Source organism: Myotis nattereri, assembly GCF_964212035.1.
Source record: "Myotis nattereri genome assembly, chromosome: 17".
In the NCBI taxonomy this organism is placed as follows: domain Eukaryota; kingdom Metazoa; phylum Chordata; class Mammalia; order Chiroptera; family Vespertilionidae; genus Myotis; species Myotis nattereri.
Genome location: NC_138092.1, coordinates 1,658,194 through 1,678,917, shown reverse-complemented (window position 1 = coordinate 1,678,917; position 20,724 = coordinate 1,658,194). Strand labels below are relative to the sequence as shown.

At 53.5% G+C, this 20,724-nt stretch overlaps 1 protein-coding gene across 6 annotated transcripts in view; it reads right to left on the bottom strand.

Annotated features, from left to right (window-relative positions):
* PTK2 (protein tyrosine kinase 2) overlaps positions 1-20,724 on the bottom strand; it is a gene marked incomplete at its 5' end in the record, with an annotated part of 91,781 nt that overhangs the window by 13,620 nt on the left and 57,437 nt on the right. For all 6 annotated transcript variants that reach the window (XR_013997088.1, XR_013997089.1, XM_081111448.1 and 3 more), the window contains 4 exons: positions 1,494-1,625; positions 2,409-2,546; positions 4,698-4,784; positions 8,172-8,283. Coding sequence is in view for 4 of the 6 variants with exons in the window: in XM_081111448.1 (XP_080967574.1) it covers positions 1,494-1,625; positions 2,409-2,546; positions 4,698-4,784; positions 8,172-8,283 (469 nt within the window). The remainder of the gene's footprint in view (positions 1-1,493; positions 1,626-2,408; positions 2,547-4,697; positions 4,785-8,171; positions 8,284-20,724) is intronic.

Below are 20,724 nucleotides of genomic sequence, written 5' to 3'. Positions count from 1 at the left end.
AGGCTGCCCCAGGAGGGCACGAAGGAAGGAGGGGCGAGAAGGAGGCTGGCAGGTCATCCTGGGGAAGCTCCAGCAGATTTTACACCAGAGACTCAGGATCAGACTTGCATTTTAGGAACATCACTGTGGCTGTGGCGGGGACAATGCTGCAGAAATCCCAGTTAAAATGCCCAGGCGGAAGGAATGCTTACTGCTCCCGTCTCCTCGCTCTCAGTCCCGTCACTGGAGGCGGCCCTGTCTTGACTGCCTGCTGCTCTCAGCCCCACCACCCACAACATGGACCTAACGAAGACCCAAATCCGTAGGGTGGCAATCACTCAACTCACCTTAGGAACCAGCACTGTGCTGATCCTGAAGCCAATAAACGATGACAAGAAACAAATTAGTCTCCCTGATGAGCATCAATTCTAAATCCCAATGAAACACCACACAAGTAAACCAGGCTTGAGAAGAGGGCTCACCTATGACGGCGTAGGGACTTATCTCTGGGATGCAGGACTAGCATGAACCCAGGCAAAACCCTCCAGGTAACTCATGTTAAACCTTTTAAAGTTTTCTTTTCCTTTTTAAAAATATATATATTTTTTATTGATTTCAGAGAGGAAGGAAGAGGGAGAGATAGAAACATCAATGATGAGAGGGAATAATTGATTGGCTGCCTCCTGCACGCCCCACACTGGGGATCAAGACTGTAACCCGGGCATGTGCCCTTGACTGGAATCGAACCTGGGACCCTTCAGTCCGTAGGCTGATGTTCTATCCACTGAGCCAAACCAGCTAGGGCTCATTTTCTTAAAAACACCACCACCACCTCAATATATTTAAAATGTACAGGCACAAATATACCAAATTATACTTAATGGAGAAAACTATTAGAGGCACTATCTTTAAAAATAAAAGCAGGAAAAGCCAGCAAGGAGCTACTTCATACTAAAGTTGGCAAGAGGCGCCCAGGAGAGGCGTGCGACGTGTCTAAGAAACATCGAGTGAGACGAAGAGCGCTTTAAAGAGCGACAGCTGTGCGCTCGGAAAACCCACGGAAACCGGCCACAGGGTTCAGTGACAGATCCCGGAAAATCCAAGAGAAACTCCTAACCACCGACTGCATATGCACACACAGGAATACACAACGACAAGTTCAATGGGAACGAGGTACCGGTCTCTCAGTGACAGGCAGCTGTCCGTGGTGGGCAGCAGGTTATCACAGAAGTAGACAGGCGGGCCGCCCGTGTGCAGGCGGACACCTCGGGGAGCTGTTTCTGTCAATTCAGTGGTAACACAGAAGCCACAGAAATGCTCACACCTCTGAGCCCACAAGGCCACTGCTACCCTCAGAAACGGACACTGGGAAAGCAACTCCAGGAGAGCAAACTCCCACGACTGCCAGCTTCAGGAACCAGAGGGGAAGCTGGCTCTCCTGCTTTGGAAAAGAGGAGCCTTTGCCAGACCCCAGCAGGGCTAAGGGTGGAAGGACGTTTCCGAAATGCAGTTACCAGGAACCTCTCCTCCTTCTCCAGCCAGCGCTGGTCTTCCTCCATCTCCTGCTGCTGCCGGATCAGCCGCTCCTCCATCAGGTGTGTGGGCAACACCTGTCCGATCCCGCGCAGGTCCAGCGCCGCCGGGTCCTGAGGGCAGAAACGGCAGTGCTCTCAGGTCTCCCTGGGAAGCTCTTACTCCTTCCTGCCTTTCCCACGAGGAAGCCGGTGTGGAGACACTGGCTCACGCTGCTTGTGGGGCGACGTTCCCGGAGCTGCGAGTGGCCGCGTGCCAAGCGTCCTTAGAAAGTACCATCGCTACCTCAGCGCACAGGCAGGGAGACACTGTGAGGGGTGAGTGAGCATCCGTGCCAGGTGTGCTCAGTCCTAGGGGACAGCGCAAACGGTCTGGGAGGGAGCAGGGCCCCAGGCAGAGGCCACAGCACTGACGGCTCTGTTTGCCTGCTTCTGCCTCGGCTCCACGCCTATTCCAGTCAGTCTAGGGCAGCGGTTCTCAACCTGTGGGTCGCGACCCCTTTGGCGGTCGAACGACCCTTTCACAGGGGTCGCCTAAGACCATCCTGAATATCAGATATTTACATGACGATTCGTAACAGTAGCAACATCACAGTTATGAAGTAGCAACAAAAATAATTTTATGGTTGGGTCACAACATGAGGAACTGTATTTAAAGGGCCAGAAGGTTGAGAACCACTGGTCTAGGGTTTGCCTTCCAAACCAACGGGCTAATGCTGGTGGCATCTCTCCTCTCGTTAATGAGGAGGATTCACAGCACCAGAAAGCAGCGAGGAAAAGGAGCGTCCCGGCCTGAGAAGCGGGTCACCAACACAACACCCCAGGATTCAGGAGGAGAAGGGGCCTCGGGCAAAGCTTCGTCCGTGAGCGAACAGATGCCTGAGAGCACCAGCTTACCTCCACGCTGGGCGGCCACACGCACATCTCCTGGGGCCTGTGATTCCACGAGTCTGTCTGGTCCAAGAGGGATGCCTGCCCCGGGTACATGCTGCCCGCCAGGGCTGGGATTCCGTGGGAGCCAGGGTAGCCAGAGACCTGCGGGCAAGTGAGTGGTGGGTCAGGTTCCCACACGAGTTCTGCAGAGCCTGCGGCCACGGGAGAGGGGATAACAGACTAGAGGATGCTGTGGGGCCCAATGACAGCCCCAGCTGCTCGCGTCCAGTTCGCGGTCACCTTACAGGGCCAAGGGACTTTGCAGATGGACATAAATGTGGAACCTGATTCGGGAGTGGACCTGATGTGACCTCAAGGTTCCTTAGAGAGTGCAAGAGGGAAGCAGGGGGAGGGGAGGGAGCCTGACTCGTGAAGATCAAGAGATCCTCACCAACTGTCGGCTCTGAAGGGGGAGGAAGGTCACCAGCCGAGGAACGCAGGTGGCCCCGGGGAGTCTGCACTGAGGCCACAGCAGACAACGCCGCAAACACGCCCGGCAGTCAGAACCCTACACGGACTACAGCTGGGAGCAGCCGTCCGAGGCCGCCCACAGGCTGCGCCAGGCACTGCCATGGAACCCCTTCCTGCCCAACCCAACAGACTAAGCCCCCAAAAGGCTGTGCCCTGGTGAACAAGGGCTGGTGGTGGGGAGTCAATCTTCAAGTTCTAACGAAGACGCATGAGCCCGACAGGAGAAGAGCGTCAGGCAGGAGGAAATGAGAGGCTTCTTCATCCGCTCCCGCCCTCACTCAGAGAGGACAGAGGACGCTGCACTTGTTCCCGCGGCTGGTACCTTGGCCCGGGTTCTCAGTCACATGTTGAATGAGATAAAGAACAGCCAATAGGCACACAGCCTTCAGCAGGGGTTCTGTGTATCTGTTAGGCCTCCAGGCATTGACTGATACCCATCTCCATCCCAACAATATGGAATTAAACTGTCAAATGAGACATAGAGACAGTTCTCTCCATTTACTGAAGCCAATATTTAATAGTAAAAATTCTGCTAAACATAAAATGCTTATACCCTCACGATAGTTGGTCAGAAAGGACATCTTACTGCCAAGGAGCGTTTAGGAATTGTCACAACAAAGAGATTTGGGAGGCCTTATGGCACTCTCTCCACACCGAGCATGTGACGGGCCAGAGGAGCACTTCAGGCTCCAGAGGACCTCACACACCGCCAGGGAAGGCCCTGCAGCTGCTCCCACTCACAGAGCGGAGGGCTGCTCATTCCTATCCTCTCCTCACTGGCCTCCACTGTACACCCTGCTGCTGGCGCTGAAAGGCCAGGCGAGTCGCTGTCCTCAGGGGACACCCGCCACTAACAAACACGCACCAGAGCCCAGCCGGCAAGCGCCATGGCCGGCGCGCCCGTCACCGGGCGAGGACCCAGCTCTCAGGACCCGAGTGCTCCTCTCTCAGAGCCGCCATGTTCTCCTGAAACAATGCTGGGTCCAACCCCTGCTCAGTGCCCACTGAGCCCTGGCTTCCTGCCTCTTAAGAAAAGCTGACACCTTCCCTCTGAAATCCAAACCAACCACGACTGACTGCTCTGGCCCCTTCTCTTAAGGGTTCACTTCTCTGTGCAGGTTACTTGTCTGCAAGCCCACCCTTCCTTCCACACTTGCCCATGTGGCAACTCATCTGGATTTCTTGTTTGTTTTGTTAATCCTCACCCAAGGATATTTTTCCATTGATTTTTAGAGAGAATGGGAGGGGAAATGGGGGAGAGATGAGAAGGGAGGGGGAGAGAGAAACATAGATGTGAGAGAGACACATCAGCTGCTTGCCTCCCACCACTCCCCGACTGAGGCCAGGGATTGATAGACCTGTATCCCAGGTATGTGCCCTTGACCGGAAATTGAACCTACGACCCTTCAGTGCATGGGCCGGTGCTCTAACCACTTAGCACACCAGCCAGGGCTCATCTGGCTTTTAAGGCACTTTTGAATCTTATTCTTGGCTTCCAGGAGAACTGCCCATTGAGTTGGCTCTGCAGAGTGCATGCCTACGGGGCCCTGTACTGTATGGGAGCAGGAGGATGGGGGCCGGACTGGGAACTGTGGGCTATGGGACACTTGCCCCGCCTGCTTTCAGAGCGGTGAGTGCTCACAGTCCACATGAATGTCAGGACAACGTGCCCCTTGACATACTCCTTAGTACACAGATAAAAACACAAACACACCCACCCTTCCCGCCCCCGAGCCGTGCAAAGGAGAGAGAGCGGATCTTGTCTCGGTAAGGCCTGCGTACCTGGTAATGGTTGGTCTGCACCATGTGCTGCGGGCTGGGATAAAACCCTTCACTGGACCTCGGACTAGGATAACCAGGCCTGCTGGGCTGTGAACAAACCAACAGAGCATCACATGAATGGGTATTTGATCACTTTGGTAAATCATAAACCGTTGTTTTATTGAAAATGATAGAAGAAGGTATTTCTCTAAAAGAGTTTACTTGGAAAGAATGATAAAAGGTACCAAGACATCGCAGTGGAGTTAGAAAGTCTCTTCAATAAATGATGCTGGGACAACGGGCATCCACACGTGAGCAAATGCAGCTGTCCCTTCCTCACAAGACACAAAAACGAACTCAAATGGGCCACACGATCTAAATGGAGGAGCTAAAGCTGTGAAACTCTCAGCAGAAAACAGGACACATCTGTGGGGGAGGCAATAGTTTTCTGGCTATGACACCACAAGCTCAAGCAACAAAACAAAACAAATAAATACATAAACTAGATTTCATCAAAATTCAAAGCTTTTGTGTTGCAAACGACAGCATTAGAAAAGTGAAAAGACAACCCACAGAATGGGAGGAAATATTTGCAAACCATCTACTTGGTGAGAGAGGCATACCCCACAATACAATGGCAAGTATTCCATTCAACAGTGGGCAGAGGACTTGAGTGGACCCGGAAGCTGTGCGACAGCCGATGAGCACAGACGCGAGAAGATGCTCACACCACTCGGCCTCAAGGGAAAGTGACGCTGGACACCCATCCTGCTCGGCCACGTCCTGGGAGCGGCAGACTGGCCTCTACTTCCTCACCTATGAAGTGGGGGTGGCGCCGAGCAACTCTGAAGTCACTCCCCGCTCTAAACTCTCTGCTGGTGAGACACCTGAACTTTAAGTGTTTTCATCCTTTCTTGGAACAACTGTGGCTGCTGCTTTTTGGTACGGCAGCTAAACTCAGCAGTGGGAGGCGACTTGCCACACGGAACTGGAAACTGAGCCGCCAGCTGTGACATCACGGCCACTGCCGTCTCTCGGCTGTGAACGCACCGCTCACGTTCATCACTGGGAAACGCCGGAGAACTGAGTTACGGGCTCTTCCCAGTGTCCACACGCCATCATACCACCTGCAAACGCCGCACACTCTGGGCGCCACCCTGAGCTCAGTAGAGAGGCTGAGAACTGCACAACTATCAAGGGGACACAGATATTTTTCAAGATTCAAATTTTTGGTTGAAAATGCAAAATTTATCCCTGGAAACACGTTATCAGTTGTTTTCCTTGGTGAGACAGTCTTGCTTCTTTCTTTTTTGAGAAAATGTCTACCAAACGCACAACCTGAACCGCACGACACACCTGCCAGCTCTCCTCTCCAGGAACCCAGGCTTCCAGGCGCAGCCCAGTCCCCCAGCGCCGCATGCAAACAGCTGCCGGTGATTCTCTGGCCCTGACAACATTGTCCAGGGTTTGCCACGCTTCCTCTTTTTTTTTTTTTTTTTTTGAAATATTTTTTTTTAAAAATATATTTTATTGATTTTTTACAGAGAGGAAGGGAGAGAGATAGAGAGTCAGAAACATCGATGAAAGAGAAACATCGATCAGCTGCCTCCTGCACATCTCCCACTGGGGATGTGCCCGCAACCCAGGTACATGCCCCTGACCGGAATCGAACCTGGGACCTTTCAGTCCGCAGGCCGACGCTCTATCCACTGAGCCAAACCGGTTTTGGCTGCCACGCTTCCTCTTGAAGGGCCAGGAGTAAATACTCTGACCTTGGGGGCCACACAGTAACTGGACTCCTCAACTCTGTCTGTGGCAGTGAAACCAGCCACGGACATCGCAGTTTGTCCCATTCAAACGCTCATGAATGAAATGGGGCGGGGGGGCGGTTGGCGGAGGCCTGTGTGAAAGGCAGAACCCTCTCTGATGACAGGGAAGAACCTAAAACAGGCACCTGGAAGCACCTCCAAAACAGTGGGGTGTTTAAAAACGGAAGCAGAGCTGGTCTCTCTACTCGGCAACAGAAGGAAGCAGCCCTGCCTCCTGCACCCACGAGCCGGCAGCACAACCTCCAGAACTCGGCCGAATGAGCACATTCCACATCCCCCAGCATGAGATACAGGCCATGCCGGGTGGGAGAGGCCTGAAACTCTGTGAGTTTGGGGGTGTGGGGTGCATTACTTGGCGCCTGTCTGTGGGGCTGAAGTGTGAATGCCTGGCCACAGGGAGCACAGCGAGGCTGGCACAGGAGGGAGCCTGCCCCTGTGGAGAGCCCGCTGTGAGCCAGGAGACCTCCCGCCCCAGCCCTGGCCTCTGGCAGCTGTCCCGAGGTAAGACAGGCACACTGTAGACAACTTGGGGGCCTCAGAGGCTGGGAAGTGGGGTGCAGAGCTGTTCTGGGGGCAATGAGGGATTTTTTGTTGTTAAACTAGGAGAGACGGAGAAATGTCCTGGCTCCAACACTAAGTCGCTCACAGTGACACCCATCAGACAGGCGCTGCGGCCCTCCTGCCTGGCCTCGGGTCCCATTGCTGAGTAGACTGCACTGTGGAACCCTCCCCCCTGAAAGTCTGGGAAACTGTGCCAGTCCCCAGACGTCGTCAAATGGGCGGCAGTGCTCACTGCTGCACAACTGGAGGCACCGCCATGGAAAGAGACGCTCTCGGGCAGACAGTAAAAGCCGGGGTGGCATCCAAACAACACTTTGGGGTCACAGATTTCGAAACATTTTCAAAAAGAAAATGAAATAAAGAATGTCACAGTTTCTTACTATATTTTTAGCCAATGAAATACCCAATTGCAGGTTATTAATTGCAGAAAAGCCTACTGTCCATTTACTTTCAGAGGATGGTCTGGACTGGATTGTTCATGGCGACTGAGCCAGTGTGTGAAAATACAGCCTGGCAGAGCCAAAGGGGCACCCCCAGCTCAGCTCAGCAGGCCAAGGGAGGGGGCGGCAGAGCACCAGAGCCCAGGTGTGAGGGGGGTGGGCAGGCGAGGCCGGAGGATGATGCGTGAGCTCCCTCACCAACACCCCAGCCAGCAGCCTCGAGCCAGAAAGAGGCTCTGACCCAACCCAACCCAAAGGAGCAGGCGGGTGGGACTGACTCCTGCTGAAACGGAAAGCACTCAGGACCTGGGGTTAGTCCCTCTCCTGCTTTAACGTGACCTGATGGGAGCAGGTCCCTGCCGCCAACAAAGGAAAAGCCTCCCCAGGGAGGCTGCTCAGTCTGTGGCTGGGGGAGGGGGGGAGAGGAGAGGAGAGGAGGAAGGGGGAGGGCGGGAGATCAGCAAGAGCATTTTAAATCACAGCAAATGAGTTTAACCTGAGCATACGGAGGAGCAGACAGGAAACCACTGCTGGAGTGAATGGGTCACTCCCAGAACCTCCCAGAACTTCCCGTAGGTATGGCTTCCCCTCCGACAGCTGCCCCCGCCCCCCCGGAGCGCAGAGGTGGGGGGGGGGAGTTCGAGTTGGGTGGGGGCCGCTGCTACCTTGGGCGGAGCTTCGTCGGGCCCTCCGGAGTCCCAGGACACGGTGACCTGTCGCCTGGACTCCATCCTCACGCGCTCCTCGTGCTGAGCCTTCTCCTCCTCCAGGATTGTGCTGCAGAGACAACACGGGTTAAGGGAGCCGCGGGCAGCCAGCACACACCAGCCCCACCCGACTGTCTCGCAGCACACGGGCTCACAGTAGATGGCAATCAAGAGTGGGAAAGAGGATCAGGTTTCTGACTCTTCACAAAATGACTCAAAAATAGCTGAGCCCAAACTGCAAGCCCAGTTGCAGCCCAGCCATAGGTCAGAGGACAGCTGGGAAGACACGGAGAGTGTGGGCAATCAAAGACGCGCCCAGGCGGGATGGATGTGTGTGCCTACATGTGTGTGGAGCACCCAGCACCTCACCCACACAGACACCCCAGGACAGACTCCTCGTGGAATCCGGTCACGCGGGAGCCAGCATGTTATGGGGCAGCTCAGCCATCTGGCCATCACCTCCGTATACTGCTGTTTCCTACTCGCTTTCAGCTATCCAGTATGCACCCCTCAGGAAAATACGGAAACAGTGACAGTATTTGCAGTACTTCTGGAATGCCAGCTGCTCTAAGCTGAGGGTTGTGGAGAGCAGTGATGTAGGCAGTTAGACAGACATGAGCAGAGCGAGGAGGATGGGCGAGTATAGGTCACCAGGATGGAAAGCCCAGCTGGCCTAGCAAGGGACAGTCAATTGCTGGGTGGGACCTCAGCCCCAGGGCGACCTTCCTCCCCTAGCATATCACTGGTCATGAGGGTTGGACCCCTGACTTTCCCTCCCGCGAGGTAACATCTCCGTGTGTTTGGAGCAGTTGTTTCAGCCCCAGGCCCAGACAAGCAGCAAACCCGGCCACGCTGACGTCAGGGCCAGCTGCACAGGACAGTGACCCTGCCCTGGTGCCGGCCAGTCACTCAGTGGAGAGCACAGCCGGAGAGGACACACCTGGACGCTGCTGCCTCTTCTACTGGACCTTCCCGGGAGCTGCCCACCATCTCCGCCCTGAGAGCCCTGAGGACGGAGGGCCCAGGGCCTCTCCCTCCTGGGAGCACAGCCTGCCCCCCCTTCCCTCCACCCAGGCAGGTCCCTGAGCTTCCTCGGCCCCCGCTCCAAGGCCCCTCCACAGCTTGTCTGCTGACCACTTCTTCTGGGCGTGACTTCTCCCTGCGGTTCACCCAGGACAGGCTCTCTGTGGTTTGGGTCTTGTCTGAATTCCTTCCCAGCCAGAACCCAGGTTCTGAGGTTGCTGACCCCACCAGTCAGACGCCGGGTGCCGGGCCCCCGCCTACAACAGCAGCACCTACTTACCACCGCTCGACTACTCAGGGCCTCGCTGCATCCCACACGCCTCTGTGCCGGCTGGGCGGCGTCCTGCCCTGCTCTCTGCCATCCAGAAGCTACCCAGAAGGCCGCCAAGCCAGCCTCTGCCCCCTGCCCATGCACTCGGGCCCCCGGGCTCAGCGGGCGGCAGGTCTGGGACTCTTTCGTCCCCACTGTGGCAATCGGCTCTCCTCCAGGCCTGCAAGGCTGAGCTCTAGGAATGCAGCCGCCTGGTGGATGCAGGGAGTCCGCGCCCAGAATTACTCATGGAGTGAGGTCACCGCAACGCTCCGTTCTCATGTGGGAATGTGCTCGCTGCTTCAGACAGACAGTCCTGCCTGACAAGCAGCTGCTGCTCACCCGGCCCAGCTCCCAGCGCGCCCGGGTCAGCAAACTACCCCCGCGACGGAGGGTTTTAAAAAAGGGGACTGCTTCCTGTTTCAGGGGAAAGATCCACCCTCCTCACACAGGGTCTGGCTTCTTCTTGCTCCAGCTCGGTCATCATGGCGGAGGAGACACGCAGCTTCACACTTAAGAATGCAGCGTCACCCTGGAGGCTGGGAGGCGCGCACCGTCAGGCAGCCGGGCCCCGGCGCGTCACCCTTGGGGAGATGCTCTGCAGATGGGACTGTCTGCTTGACTTTCGCTCCCACTAGGCTCGGCCGATCCCGCCCTCACATGCCCGGATCACCACAGATCCCGGCACCCAGCTCCCTGTGCCCTTGGTGGCCAGAGGGTCAGAGCAGGGATCCAGCCTGAGACACGGGCCCCAAAGGAGCCACCTTCTCTCAATCACCTGACCCTCAAAATAAATAACGGACCCCTGGAATCAGGATTTCCAAAAACTACAGTTTAAGACAACTGAAAAGTCCACAAAAATCAAGAAAAAAAATTAAGTTAAAAAAATCCTTTTTTCAAATAAGGAAAACCCAAGCAAACTATGGTAAGACCACATGTGACATGCTCTTTAAGGAAGGGGGCCTCCATTTTAAATAGGCCCCATGGGGAAAATTTATGGCACGTGGGTTGTTTGGTGAAATGGAGTCACTGTGCCCACAAAAACCACGGAGCTTACGAGAGGTCCTGACCACAGACCTTCCCCAGCTCCGTCCACTGGAGTCTCCACCACCTCGCTTCCCCGGCTCTCCGGCTCCTGAACATCCGGTCTGAACCCGCTGTCAGCCCTTCCTCACCCCACCCCCAGCCCTGCGCGGCCTGTGGGTCTAGTGGTGGGCTCCCCGCGGTCGTCACTCTCATGGACTGTGTGGGAGCTGCATGAGTCACTGCGATGTCCCCTCCACTGAACAGGCCAGCCTCGCCCCCAAGAACGCAGTGACAGCTGGGAGCCAGTTCCAACCTCAGCACTCCATTCTCACACCAAAACACGAGACGCTCCTGAGAAACCGTACTTTGTTGCTCGCAGTGGTCGGGAATATAAATAACTCATAGGACGCCTGTTCTCACAGTGGAAGACGATTCCACCAGTGGGCTCAGGGGCATGGGGAGACAATTCTGAACTCTGCACAGCTGCTGCCGAAGACCCCGAGCAAAAGCTAGAATGTCAAGAGGTCAGATTTAAACATATTTTCCCAAATGATAGTATTTTTAGTAGCAAGACATTCCACTGGGAGCTCGGAGCTGCCGCCTGGGAACTGGCACGGAGCCCTCACTCCTTTCCTGGGATGTGGCTCTCAGTCTCAAACTTGCAAGCAGATGAAACAATAAAAGCCAAGACTCACTCAACCATCAGAACACCCGGCAACTGTGTCTGCTTGTCCACAGGTCCCCCCGCGTGAGGAGACGAGAGGAGAGGGAGGGCTTATTCCGCGTGTTTTAGTCTCACTTCCCCGGGTGGACACAAGTCATCGAAGACCCCGGGGCAGGGCCAGGGCTGCCCTGGCTGAGGGCGCACTGAGCAGCCTCCGTCTGCAGCACTCCCTCCCGGGGAGGCCTGGTCTCGGGGCCTCGGCAAGCTGGCACGGGGAGGGCTTATTAAATTTCCGTTCTGGAGCAACAAAACATGACTTCACTTCGAAGGCATTTTCATGGAGAGCGAGAAAGTGGTCTAATAGGTTCCTCGTTTCCAGGACTGACACGGACACAGATCCCCCGCTCTGAGGCGGTGACCACACCCAGCCTGGCCGTTTCTACCCGTCTCCTCAGTGACAAAGGAGAACTCGGTCTGCCCTCTCCATCGCTCGGACGGACGGACAGAGGACGGAGAGACAAAGCGTGGGAGGGAACAGTCACGCCCCTAAGTGAGCGTGAGTTACTTGCTCTCTCTCTCTCTCTCCCGCCTGCCTTACAGGCTACTAGGGGACAACGGGCTTTCATCTATTTCACTTCTGTAGCCTTTTTCCCGAGAATACGACTCTTCTTTGAAACAAAAAAACCCTACAGCATTTCTTCTTTTAAAAAGTTATTTGATTGAATAACTTTTTTTGTAGAAGACTGGACTTTGGTCACCTCAACATCATTTTATGGTGACATCACATTTGCTGTGGACACAGGAATCAGGCTGGATCCACAGCTACTCAGGCTAATCTGAAAATGTCCAGAGAAACAGCAGCAAGAAATGGGAAGAAAAAGCCAAGAGGGAATGGCTTGCTTTGGCAAGTTCATGGGAATATCAGTTTGAAACATGATCTCTTCTAATTACCAGCACTGCCTCACCACAGAGGAATGGAGCTGACCTTCTAACACAGCAGCAGCAGCCGGGTCTGTGCAGAGAGCAAGGCTGGAGGCAGCCTGAGCCAGGACGGCATGTTTGTAATGGGCTGACCTGGGGGTAAATGCCCCGGCCAGGTGGCAGCCTCGGCCTCGGCCTCTGTGCCTCTTTCCTTACAAACAGGCCAGGCAGACTGGGCATCTCGTTTCATGGAATCACTAAAACCACTGTCTCTCTCTGCCTATTAGGTATTGAAGACTGTAGGAAATAATGTACTTTTGTTTAATTGTGTTACCCATCTCAAAATTATTAAAGAAGTCATTTCTACTAAAATCTTCCTTTGAGATGGTGACCTCTTTGTATCTGCCAAGTTCGAGTAGCTCCCATGTGCCCACCCCCTCTTGCAGGCAGGGACTATGGACATAAGAAGTGGCTGGGGGAGCAGGAGAGCCACCCAGGCGGCCAGTCTGGGGAGCTCGCACAGAGGTAGGCAATGGCACAGGGCGGGGCCCACATTTCAAAGGCCTTTAGCCAGAAGCAGGCCCAATCTTGCTGGTCTGAAGAACCAGAGCCTGAGTCACCACAGGAGGTGGAAAGTGAGGGGGGAAATCCCAGTAAGAAGAGAGCCAGGCAGAGGGTTCCTCAAATTCTGAGTATAAATTCTGCCCCAAATCTCTAGCTGACCTGAGTCTCCCACATATAAGGCAGGTTCCCAGAAGCCCAGCGAAGGCTAAGAGAACAGAATCAAATGCGACGCTGCCCCCACCATGGGAGAGAGTCTGCCATTTGGGACCAGCTCAGTTAACTACCTGCTAAAACCAACCAACCAGCAACTAACCAAGGTCTTCCGGAAAGAGTGCAAGCACCGTTTGGACTTAAATATAAAGTATTTTTCCTTAAAAAGACTATTTAAGACACAAAATATACAATCTTACTTTGTGAGGTTACTAACACACATGAATGCAACATACAGGGCCGCTGGAGTGGGAAGGGCTGAGGCGGGGCAGGCCGTCCACATCGTACCGTGCGATGACTAACTCGCAGTAGACAGAGTGACACAGGCTATGGTCAGCCCTGGGTCACCCTAAGAAGACAATGCAAACGCGGGTTGCGAGAAAGGTGGAGACGATCAGCTGCTGGTTTCACTCCTCTTAGCCAAGGCTCCTGCTCCTCCCCTCCAGGTGCAGGTGCATGTGGTTTGTAAGCGATGCGGAGCCAATGTTTCGCCTGCCTCCCACCCCCAAGCACACTTCCCTGTCCCTCTGCACACGGAAGGGGGCAGGGACCACCTAGATCAACTTCCCTGTCCCTCTGCACAAGGAAGGGGGCAGGGACCACCTAGATCAGTGGTCGGCAAATTGCGGCTCGCGAGCCACATGCGGCTCTTTGGCCCCTTGAGTGTGGCTCTTCCACAAAATACCACGTGCGGGTGCACACGTACAGTGCGATTGAAACTTCATGGCCCATGTGCAGAAGTCGGTATTTTGTGGAAGAGCCACACTCAAGGGGCCAAAGAGCCGCATGTGGCTCGCGAGCCGCAGTTTGCCAACCACTGGCCTAGACCACCAATCCTCCACTGTCGAGAGAGGAAGGGAGACATTCACGTCTGCTCACTCTTCCCTGATGTCTCCAAGGATCACAACCTGGAGACAAAATGGAGTGAAGAGAGAGAATGAAAGTGGTAACAAACAGAAAGGAAGGGAAGGAATGACAGTAGCTACGGGGATAGTCTGAGGGTTTCACTGTGGGTTCTGAGGGCGCGTGCAGACTGTAACAGTAAAATACAGGCCACCGCTGAAATGTAAACTTCACCTGGTCAGAGGTCTCTCTTTACCAGGGAGACACGGGAGGGGGAGTGAACAGAGCATGCAGACCCAGAAGGGAGGGCACCCTGGGGTCTCGGGGCAGGAGAAAGGGGCCGGATCTTGGGTCCACGCTTTGCTAGCTGCACAAGCCAGGGCAAGTCACAGAGCTTTTCTAAGCTTCGGGTCTGCTAAGTTCAACGGGCAACAGTAACTCAGACACGGCGATGCCTGTGGACGGACCCGTGAAGCCACACAGGGACAAAGGACCCTGTTTTATGAAACGCACGTTTAACCCACTGGACGCCATAAGCGTCTGTAGACACAGCGGCGGACCTTCCCCACACACCACGTGCTTCTATTAAAAAAAAAAAATGTTTTCCCTAGGTGGCAGACCTGACCAATTTTAAAATCATTTTTCGTGAGAATTTTCAGCTGAAGATATTCAAGAACATTATTTTTATAATATTCATTGCAAATTGATTTTTTAAATTAAAAATATGGTGCCGCGTGGGGATGGTTTCCGTTCTGGATGCGTGGCAGTGAACTGGTTAGTCTCATAGGAATTTGCGGACTTCACACAGCACCGAGTCGTGGCGGTGTGCCTATGAGACACTCGCACAGCGCGGAGCACCAGTGTGGCTGAACCAGCCGGGGAAGAATCATCCTTAGCGAGAAAATAAACAAATGGGACCACATCAAAATGAAAAGCTCCCGCCCAGCGAAAGAAACATCAACAAAGCAAGAAAGTCCACTGCATGGGAGAACACACTTGCCAATATCATAGCTGGTAAGGATTTAATCTCCAAAACTGATAGGGAACTCATAAAACTTAACAAAAAGAAGATAAACAATCCAATAAAAAATGGGCAAAGGACCCAAATAGACACTTTTCAAAAGAAGACCAAGAGACATATGAAAACATGCTCAAAGTCACTAATCATCTGAGAAATGCAAATCAAAACACTGAGGTACCATCTCACACCTGTCAGAATGGCTATCATCAACAAACGACAAGTCCTGGAGAGGATGCAGAGAAAAAGGAACCCTCATGCACTGCTGGTGGGAATGCAGACTGGTGCAGCCACTGTGGAGAACAGTATGGAGTCCCCTCAAAAAGTTAAAAATGGAACTTCCATTTGACCCAGTAAACCCACTTCTAGAAATATATCCCAAGAAAACAGAAACACCAATCAGAAAGGATATATGCACCCCTATGTTCATAGCAGCACAATTTACCACAGCTAAGATCTGGAAACAGTCTAAGTGCCCATCAGCAGATGAGTGGATTAGAAAACTGTGGTACATCTACACAATGGAATACTACTACGCTGCTACCAAAAAGAAGGAATTCTTACCATTTACAACAGCATGGATGGAGCTGGAGAGCATTATGCTAAGCGAAATAAGTCAGTCAGAGAAAGATAAATATCACATGATCTCACTCATTTGTGGAATATAATGAACATAAACTGATGAACAAAAATAGAACCAGAGTCATAGAAGCATCAAACAGACTGTCCAACTATGAGGGAAAGTAGGGGTGAGGGGGTAAAAGGTCAACCAAAGGTCTTGTGTGCATGCACATGAGCAGAACCAATGGACACAGAGGGGGGTGAAAGGGGGGTGAGGGCATGCGCCGGCAGGTGGGGGTGGCCAGGGAGTGGTCAATGGGGGGAAAAGGAGACTTAGGTAATACTTTAAACAATAAAGAATTTAAATTAAAAAAAAAGAATCATCCTTAGATGAGAAACAACTAGGACATGATTTTCAGTGGAAACAATTTAAATTTTACATGAAAGTCCTATTGGATTTAGATTTACTATTTACTTTTGTGACTGGAAGGCGAAGGAGCAAGAACAAAATCAGACCCTCCAGCTCAGGCGGGGAACTGAGGCCACGGTGGACTACCGCGCCCCGCAGGACAGCAGCGGGAAGGAAGCGCGGTTATGATGATGGACGCGTTTAACTCCACCTATGAAAGGAATTTTGGAAGCCAACACAAAACCACTTAAAAAAAACACACAGCAAGGAAGCATAAGTAACCTTGAGTCATTAACCAAACCTAGAGCTTTTAATTCAGAGTCCACCTTTTAGGATAAATGAAGAATCAAAAAAGAGAAGAGAACTTGTATAAGATGCTGTTCACATATTAAAATTTTTAAATCCATGTCTCCATAAGACATCTATAAAATGTCAGAAGGATATGCTTTGCATTTTGGTATCTGGGTAGTAACAGCTAACACTTTCAAATTCAAATAACCAAATTCCAAAATGGCTCTGTCCACTTTCCTGTACTCCAACGTCCCCAGGTCCCTTCTGGTCTTCAGAAAGAGCCCTGCCGTCACTACTGCCACCAGAGCAGCTGTGTGCCCGCGGAGCTGTGCGGTGATCTCGCTGGGCCCTGAACACCAGGTGTAGGGGGTTTGTGATGCGGCTCTTACAGGAGGCTAAGTCACTGCCCACGGCCGCACAGCCTTTTACACTCTAGCCTTCACAACACAAGGTACAGCACTCTCCACACCTCCACCCTCAGGAAGTGTTCTCTGAGCTTGTGCTTATGTAGGAGGCGTGCACACACACACACACACACACGCACACGCACACGCACGCACTCGCACATAACATTGACCCGAAAGGTGCCGCTGGCCTGAATGGGCAGCCTCACAGATGAGCTGAAATAGCTGTGCCCTGAGATGCTGCGTACCTTCCCTTGGGTATGATACTGCGATGTAATAAGAAAAATACTGCAGCCACTGCAGGTTGCAGCCCTGACTGAGGCCAGCTTTGCTCGATAAAGCAAAGAAGGGACGTGACATTGTTAAGTTACAAAGACAACCCCCTGCACCCCACAAGCTGCAGACAGCCTGGTATCATGCAGACAGGAGGTATCCACAGCCGGTAACGACAGATGGCCACACGCTGGCACGGCTGCCGCCGCCTCGCCTCAAGTCACCGCAGACAGACTGGGCCTCCCCAACACTTCTGAACCGCTCCCACACTTCTGGGATTCCAGAGGCCATGGGCTGTGACAGCGAAACAAAGATCAGGAAGAGAACAAATGTTCGGAAACCAGCACACAGACCACGTCACCCTTTGAGGTCCTTGGGCGGGGCCTCCGTGCCTCTGCCAGGAATGCTACCACGCTTTCTGGGGTCTTTGTTTGGTCAACACTCAAACAAACGTAAAACCCCTGTGGGAATCCCTGTAAAGTATGCTTCCCTCCTTTTCCTTTTTAAAAATTATTTTGTTTTTTAAAATACATTTTTATTGATTTCAAAGAGAAATGGAGTAGATAGAAACATCAACAATCAGAGAGAATCCTTGATCGCCTGCCTCCCGCACGCCCGCCACTGGGGATGGAGCCCACAACCCGGGCCTGTGCCCTGACGAGAATCGAACCGTGACCTCCTGGGTCATAGGGTGACGCTCAGCCCCTGAGCCCCCCGGCTGGGCTCTTCTTTTTCCTTGTTAACTAAACAACGTTACCAAGGTGCTCACCAGTCATGTCAGGAGGCGGAGCACTTAACCTCTAGGCATGTCTCAACCAAGGCGCAGAGCAGAGCCGCCACCTCGGGCCCTGGGCTCAGGCGGGCCTGCCTGGAACTCAGCCCCGGCTGCGGTCAGCTGCCTGACCCCTCAGCACCCTGAGAACGATGCCGCCGCCTCATCTCCAGGGCTGTGAGGACGAAGAGGAAACCACGTGTCAAGGTCACACACAAAGCCGGGCCCACAGAGCGCTCAGTAAACACTGGTTTTGAAGTTCATGACTAGTCCATTAACGGGAGCGATGGAGACTTATATCAGTGGACACGGTGCTGGTTCAAAAGGTCTTCCCAGGCTCAGTGACAGGAGACCCAATCAGAATCACGGGCCCCTTCAGGCTGATACTTCATGGGCCAGTGTCTTTGGAACAGCAACGCTCAGGTAATTTGCCTGCTCACCACTCAGCTCCTCTGGCCGGCTGTCCTGGCGGACCCCGCATGCAGGAACAGGAGCGATGGCCCCGGCTTAACACGCTGGGGCTGGAGAACGAGTGTGTGAGTTTGTGGGCACATCCCCTTTGGAAACTGGCGGCACCTACTGACTAGACTTGTGCACACGGCTGCCTCTTGGGTACACACGGGACCGATACTGTTGAACGAGTGCTCACCGAGAGACGCCCATTATCGCGTTCACACTGCAAGAGTCGCAACAGCCCAAACTGGAAGGGACCCGAGCCTGCCCCAGCAGCGGAGTGGGTAAGCTGTGCCAGCCACCCACGGACACCACAGCCCGCGCATGCAGCACAGCCACCGACAGCAGGAACCATCTCAAGTGATACATGAGCCAGCCCACGAGACAGAAGAGTCCGCACAGAATGCCCACTGACATGACCTCAGGCAGGGGAGCCCGCCACGTTCATGAGCCTGGGGTGCACCATGACTGGGAGGGCAGCTGGGGGGGTGGATCTGGGCCCTGGCAGCATTTGCCTTATTCTGGATGCTGGTTACAGGAGTGTGTGTGCCTGGTTGTGAAAATTTAATAAGCCGTTTACTTCTTGGCATGTTTATATGTTCACATCTTTGTATGTCAATAAAAAGTTAAAAAGTATAAAAATTACGGAATAGAGCTTTAAGTGGATAATCCTATTTGCTCACTGCCCTCGTTTGTCTAAAAAGGCCGTAAGAAGCAGCTTAACTTAGGACGTTTCCCTAAGGGACGCGGCACGGACACTGCGATGCCGGCAGGAGCCGCTCAGGCAGGCAGAGCAGCTGGGAACAGGACTCTGACCGTCCGCTCCCAAAGGGCAAATACGGAAGCTGTTTACTGTGGTTTCCCTGGCATAGTATCTATTAAAAAACTAACTGAATTTATCAGTGATTAAACAACAGAAAAAGTAGTGCACATATCAGCTGTCAGTCACACAGCATAAAAACACCAGAGAACACGTGGAGAAAAACTTTCCCTGAGGACCCGCCAGGCCCCACGGAGGGAGTTTGTACAGGTGCGTTCACACCCATGAGTAAGACCCAGGATGTAAGGACAGACTCTGAGTCACAGAGACCCACCCACGACAGTGTGACCGAGCACTTCCTGAGCCTGCCCGACCAGATTCGCCCGGGAAGGGCGCACAGATGACCGAGGCGGCCGGCGGCCGGCGGGTGCCTGCTGCGTCTCTGCAGCACTTTCTTTTAAGGCGGACGAGGAGGATGGGATTTGGGAAACATTATTAACTGCCCTGAGGTAAGGACTTTCTAAATGTATTGCTTTGCAAGCATCTTGAATATAATAAAACTTTTTAGAAGCTCAGTAAAAGAGCCTATTTAATTCCTGTGATACACTGTTACATGTAAGTGACCCAGCAAGCTAGCAGATCATAGTGAAGTGTCACTGGCCTTTTTGGTAGCCATATTATACATTTTCAATTACAAAGTTAAATTTAATTTCTGACTCATACAGGACAATTCAGAATAAATTAATTCTCAATGGCCTGTGCTAATTGTGCATAAGAAGATATCCATGAATTATAGTCTAGGAACCGTGTGTGTGTGTGCGTGTGTGTGTGTGTGTGTGTGTGTGTGTGTGAAAATAATTATCTTTAGTTCTAAAAACCCACCCTGGGTAGTTTCTGGGCTAGTTTGCCTCAAGGAACAGCCCTAGATGAACGTCAGTGTGCCCTAGCGTGCGCTGGGCATGACCTCAGTGGCTGTGTGACCCCCTCCTGCCTAGGCTCCTGGCCGGGAGGTGCAGGCGACCCCGAGGTGAGTATGACGATCCCTGTCCTCAAGGAGCTTCAGTCTAGTAGGGGATGAGACATACTAGACTGTGAGCTCCTCGAGGGCAGGAAAGGTGTTCTAGTCATCTTGCCCCGTGACCAGCACCAGGCTCAGCTACGAGGGGCTCAGTGCCTGTGGGGCTGAACGCGGCTGCAGCCAGTGTGGCAACATGGGGGACGGGACAAGCACAGTGCCCGGAAGACTCCGAGGGCCGCGGGGAGTCAGCTGGGAAGTCACAGAAGAGCCAGCACAGGAGAAGCCCAGAGGGACAGGCAGGGTCACCAGGGGGAGGAGGTGGTCCAGGCCAGAAGGCGGGGTTAGCTTGGCCACAGTGTGAGAAAAGGACGGAAAGAACTGGCAGGTCAAGGCCGCACCGTTTGAGTCAGGGTCATGTCCCACAGCGATGCTGCAGGAGATGGACTAAGGAGCTCTCCTGGGCAGGAGGACGGGGCTGGAGGCACCACAGGGAGGCCTCCGGCTGTCAGCTGGTAGGCGGCGAGGAGCTACTCATGACTCCCAGGTGGACTTGAAGACAAGGCCCCACTATCACAACAGAAGGTGAGGGGCCCAGAGGAGAAGGCCACAGCTTTGCTCTGGACAAAATGATGGCCAGCGGCCATTTCAAATGCAGGTGGAGGGGCTGTGAGAACAGGCAACACAGCTGGGAGGCAGAGAGGGTGGGGGGGAGGGGGGAGGAGCAAAGCCCAGCAGTGCTTCCCAGAGCCCAGGAGGATGGAGAGGAAGAGGCCCGAGTAGAAACCCATCACTGTGCAGAGCGAGGGCAGGGACGCAAGGTCAAGAGCCAAGATGTCAGGGAGGCAGGCAGATGGAACTGGGGCCGGAGGGCAAGACACTGCAAGGGCAGAATCTGAGAGTTGTGGGGAAAGATCAAGGAGGAACCAACAAGTTCAGGAGCAAAACAGGAATCACATTCAAACCAGCCCCAACGGTGAGAGCGTGCACTGTG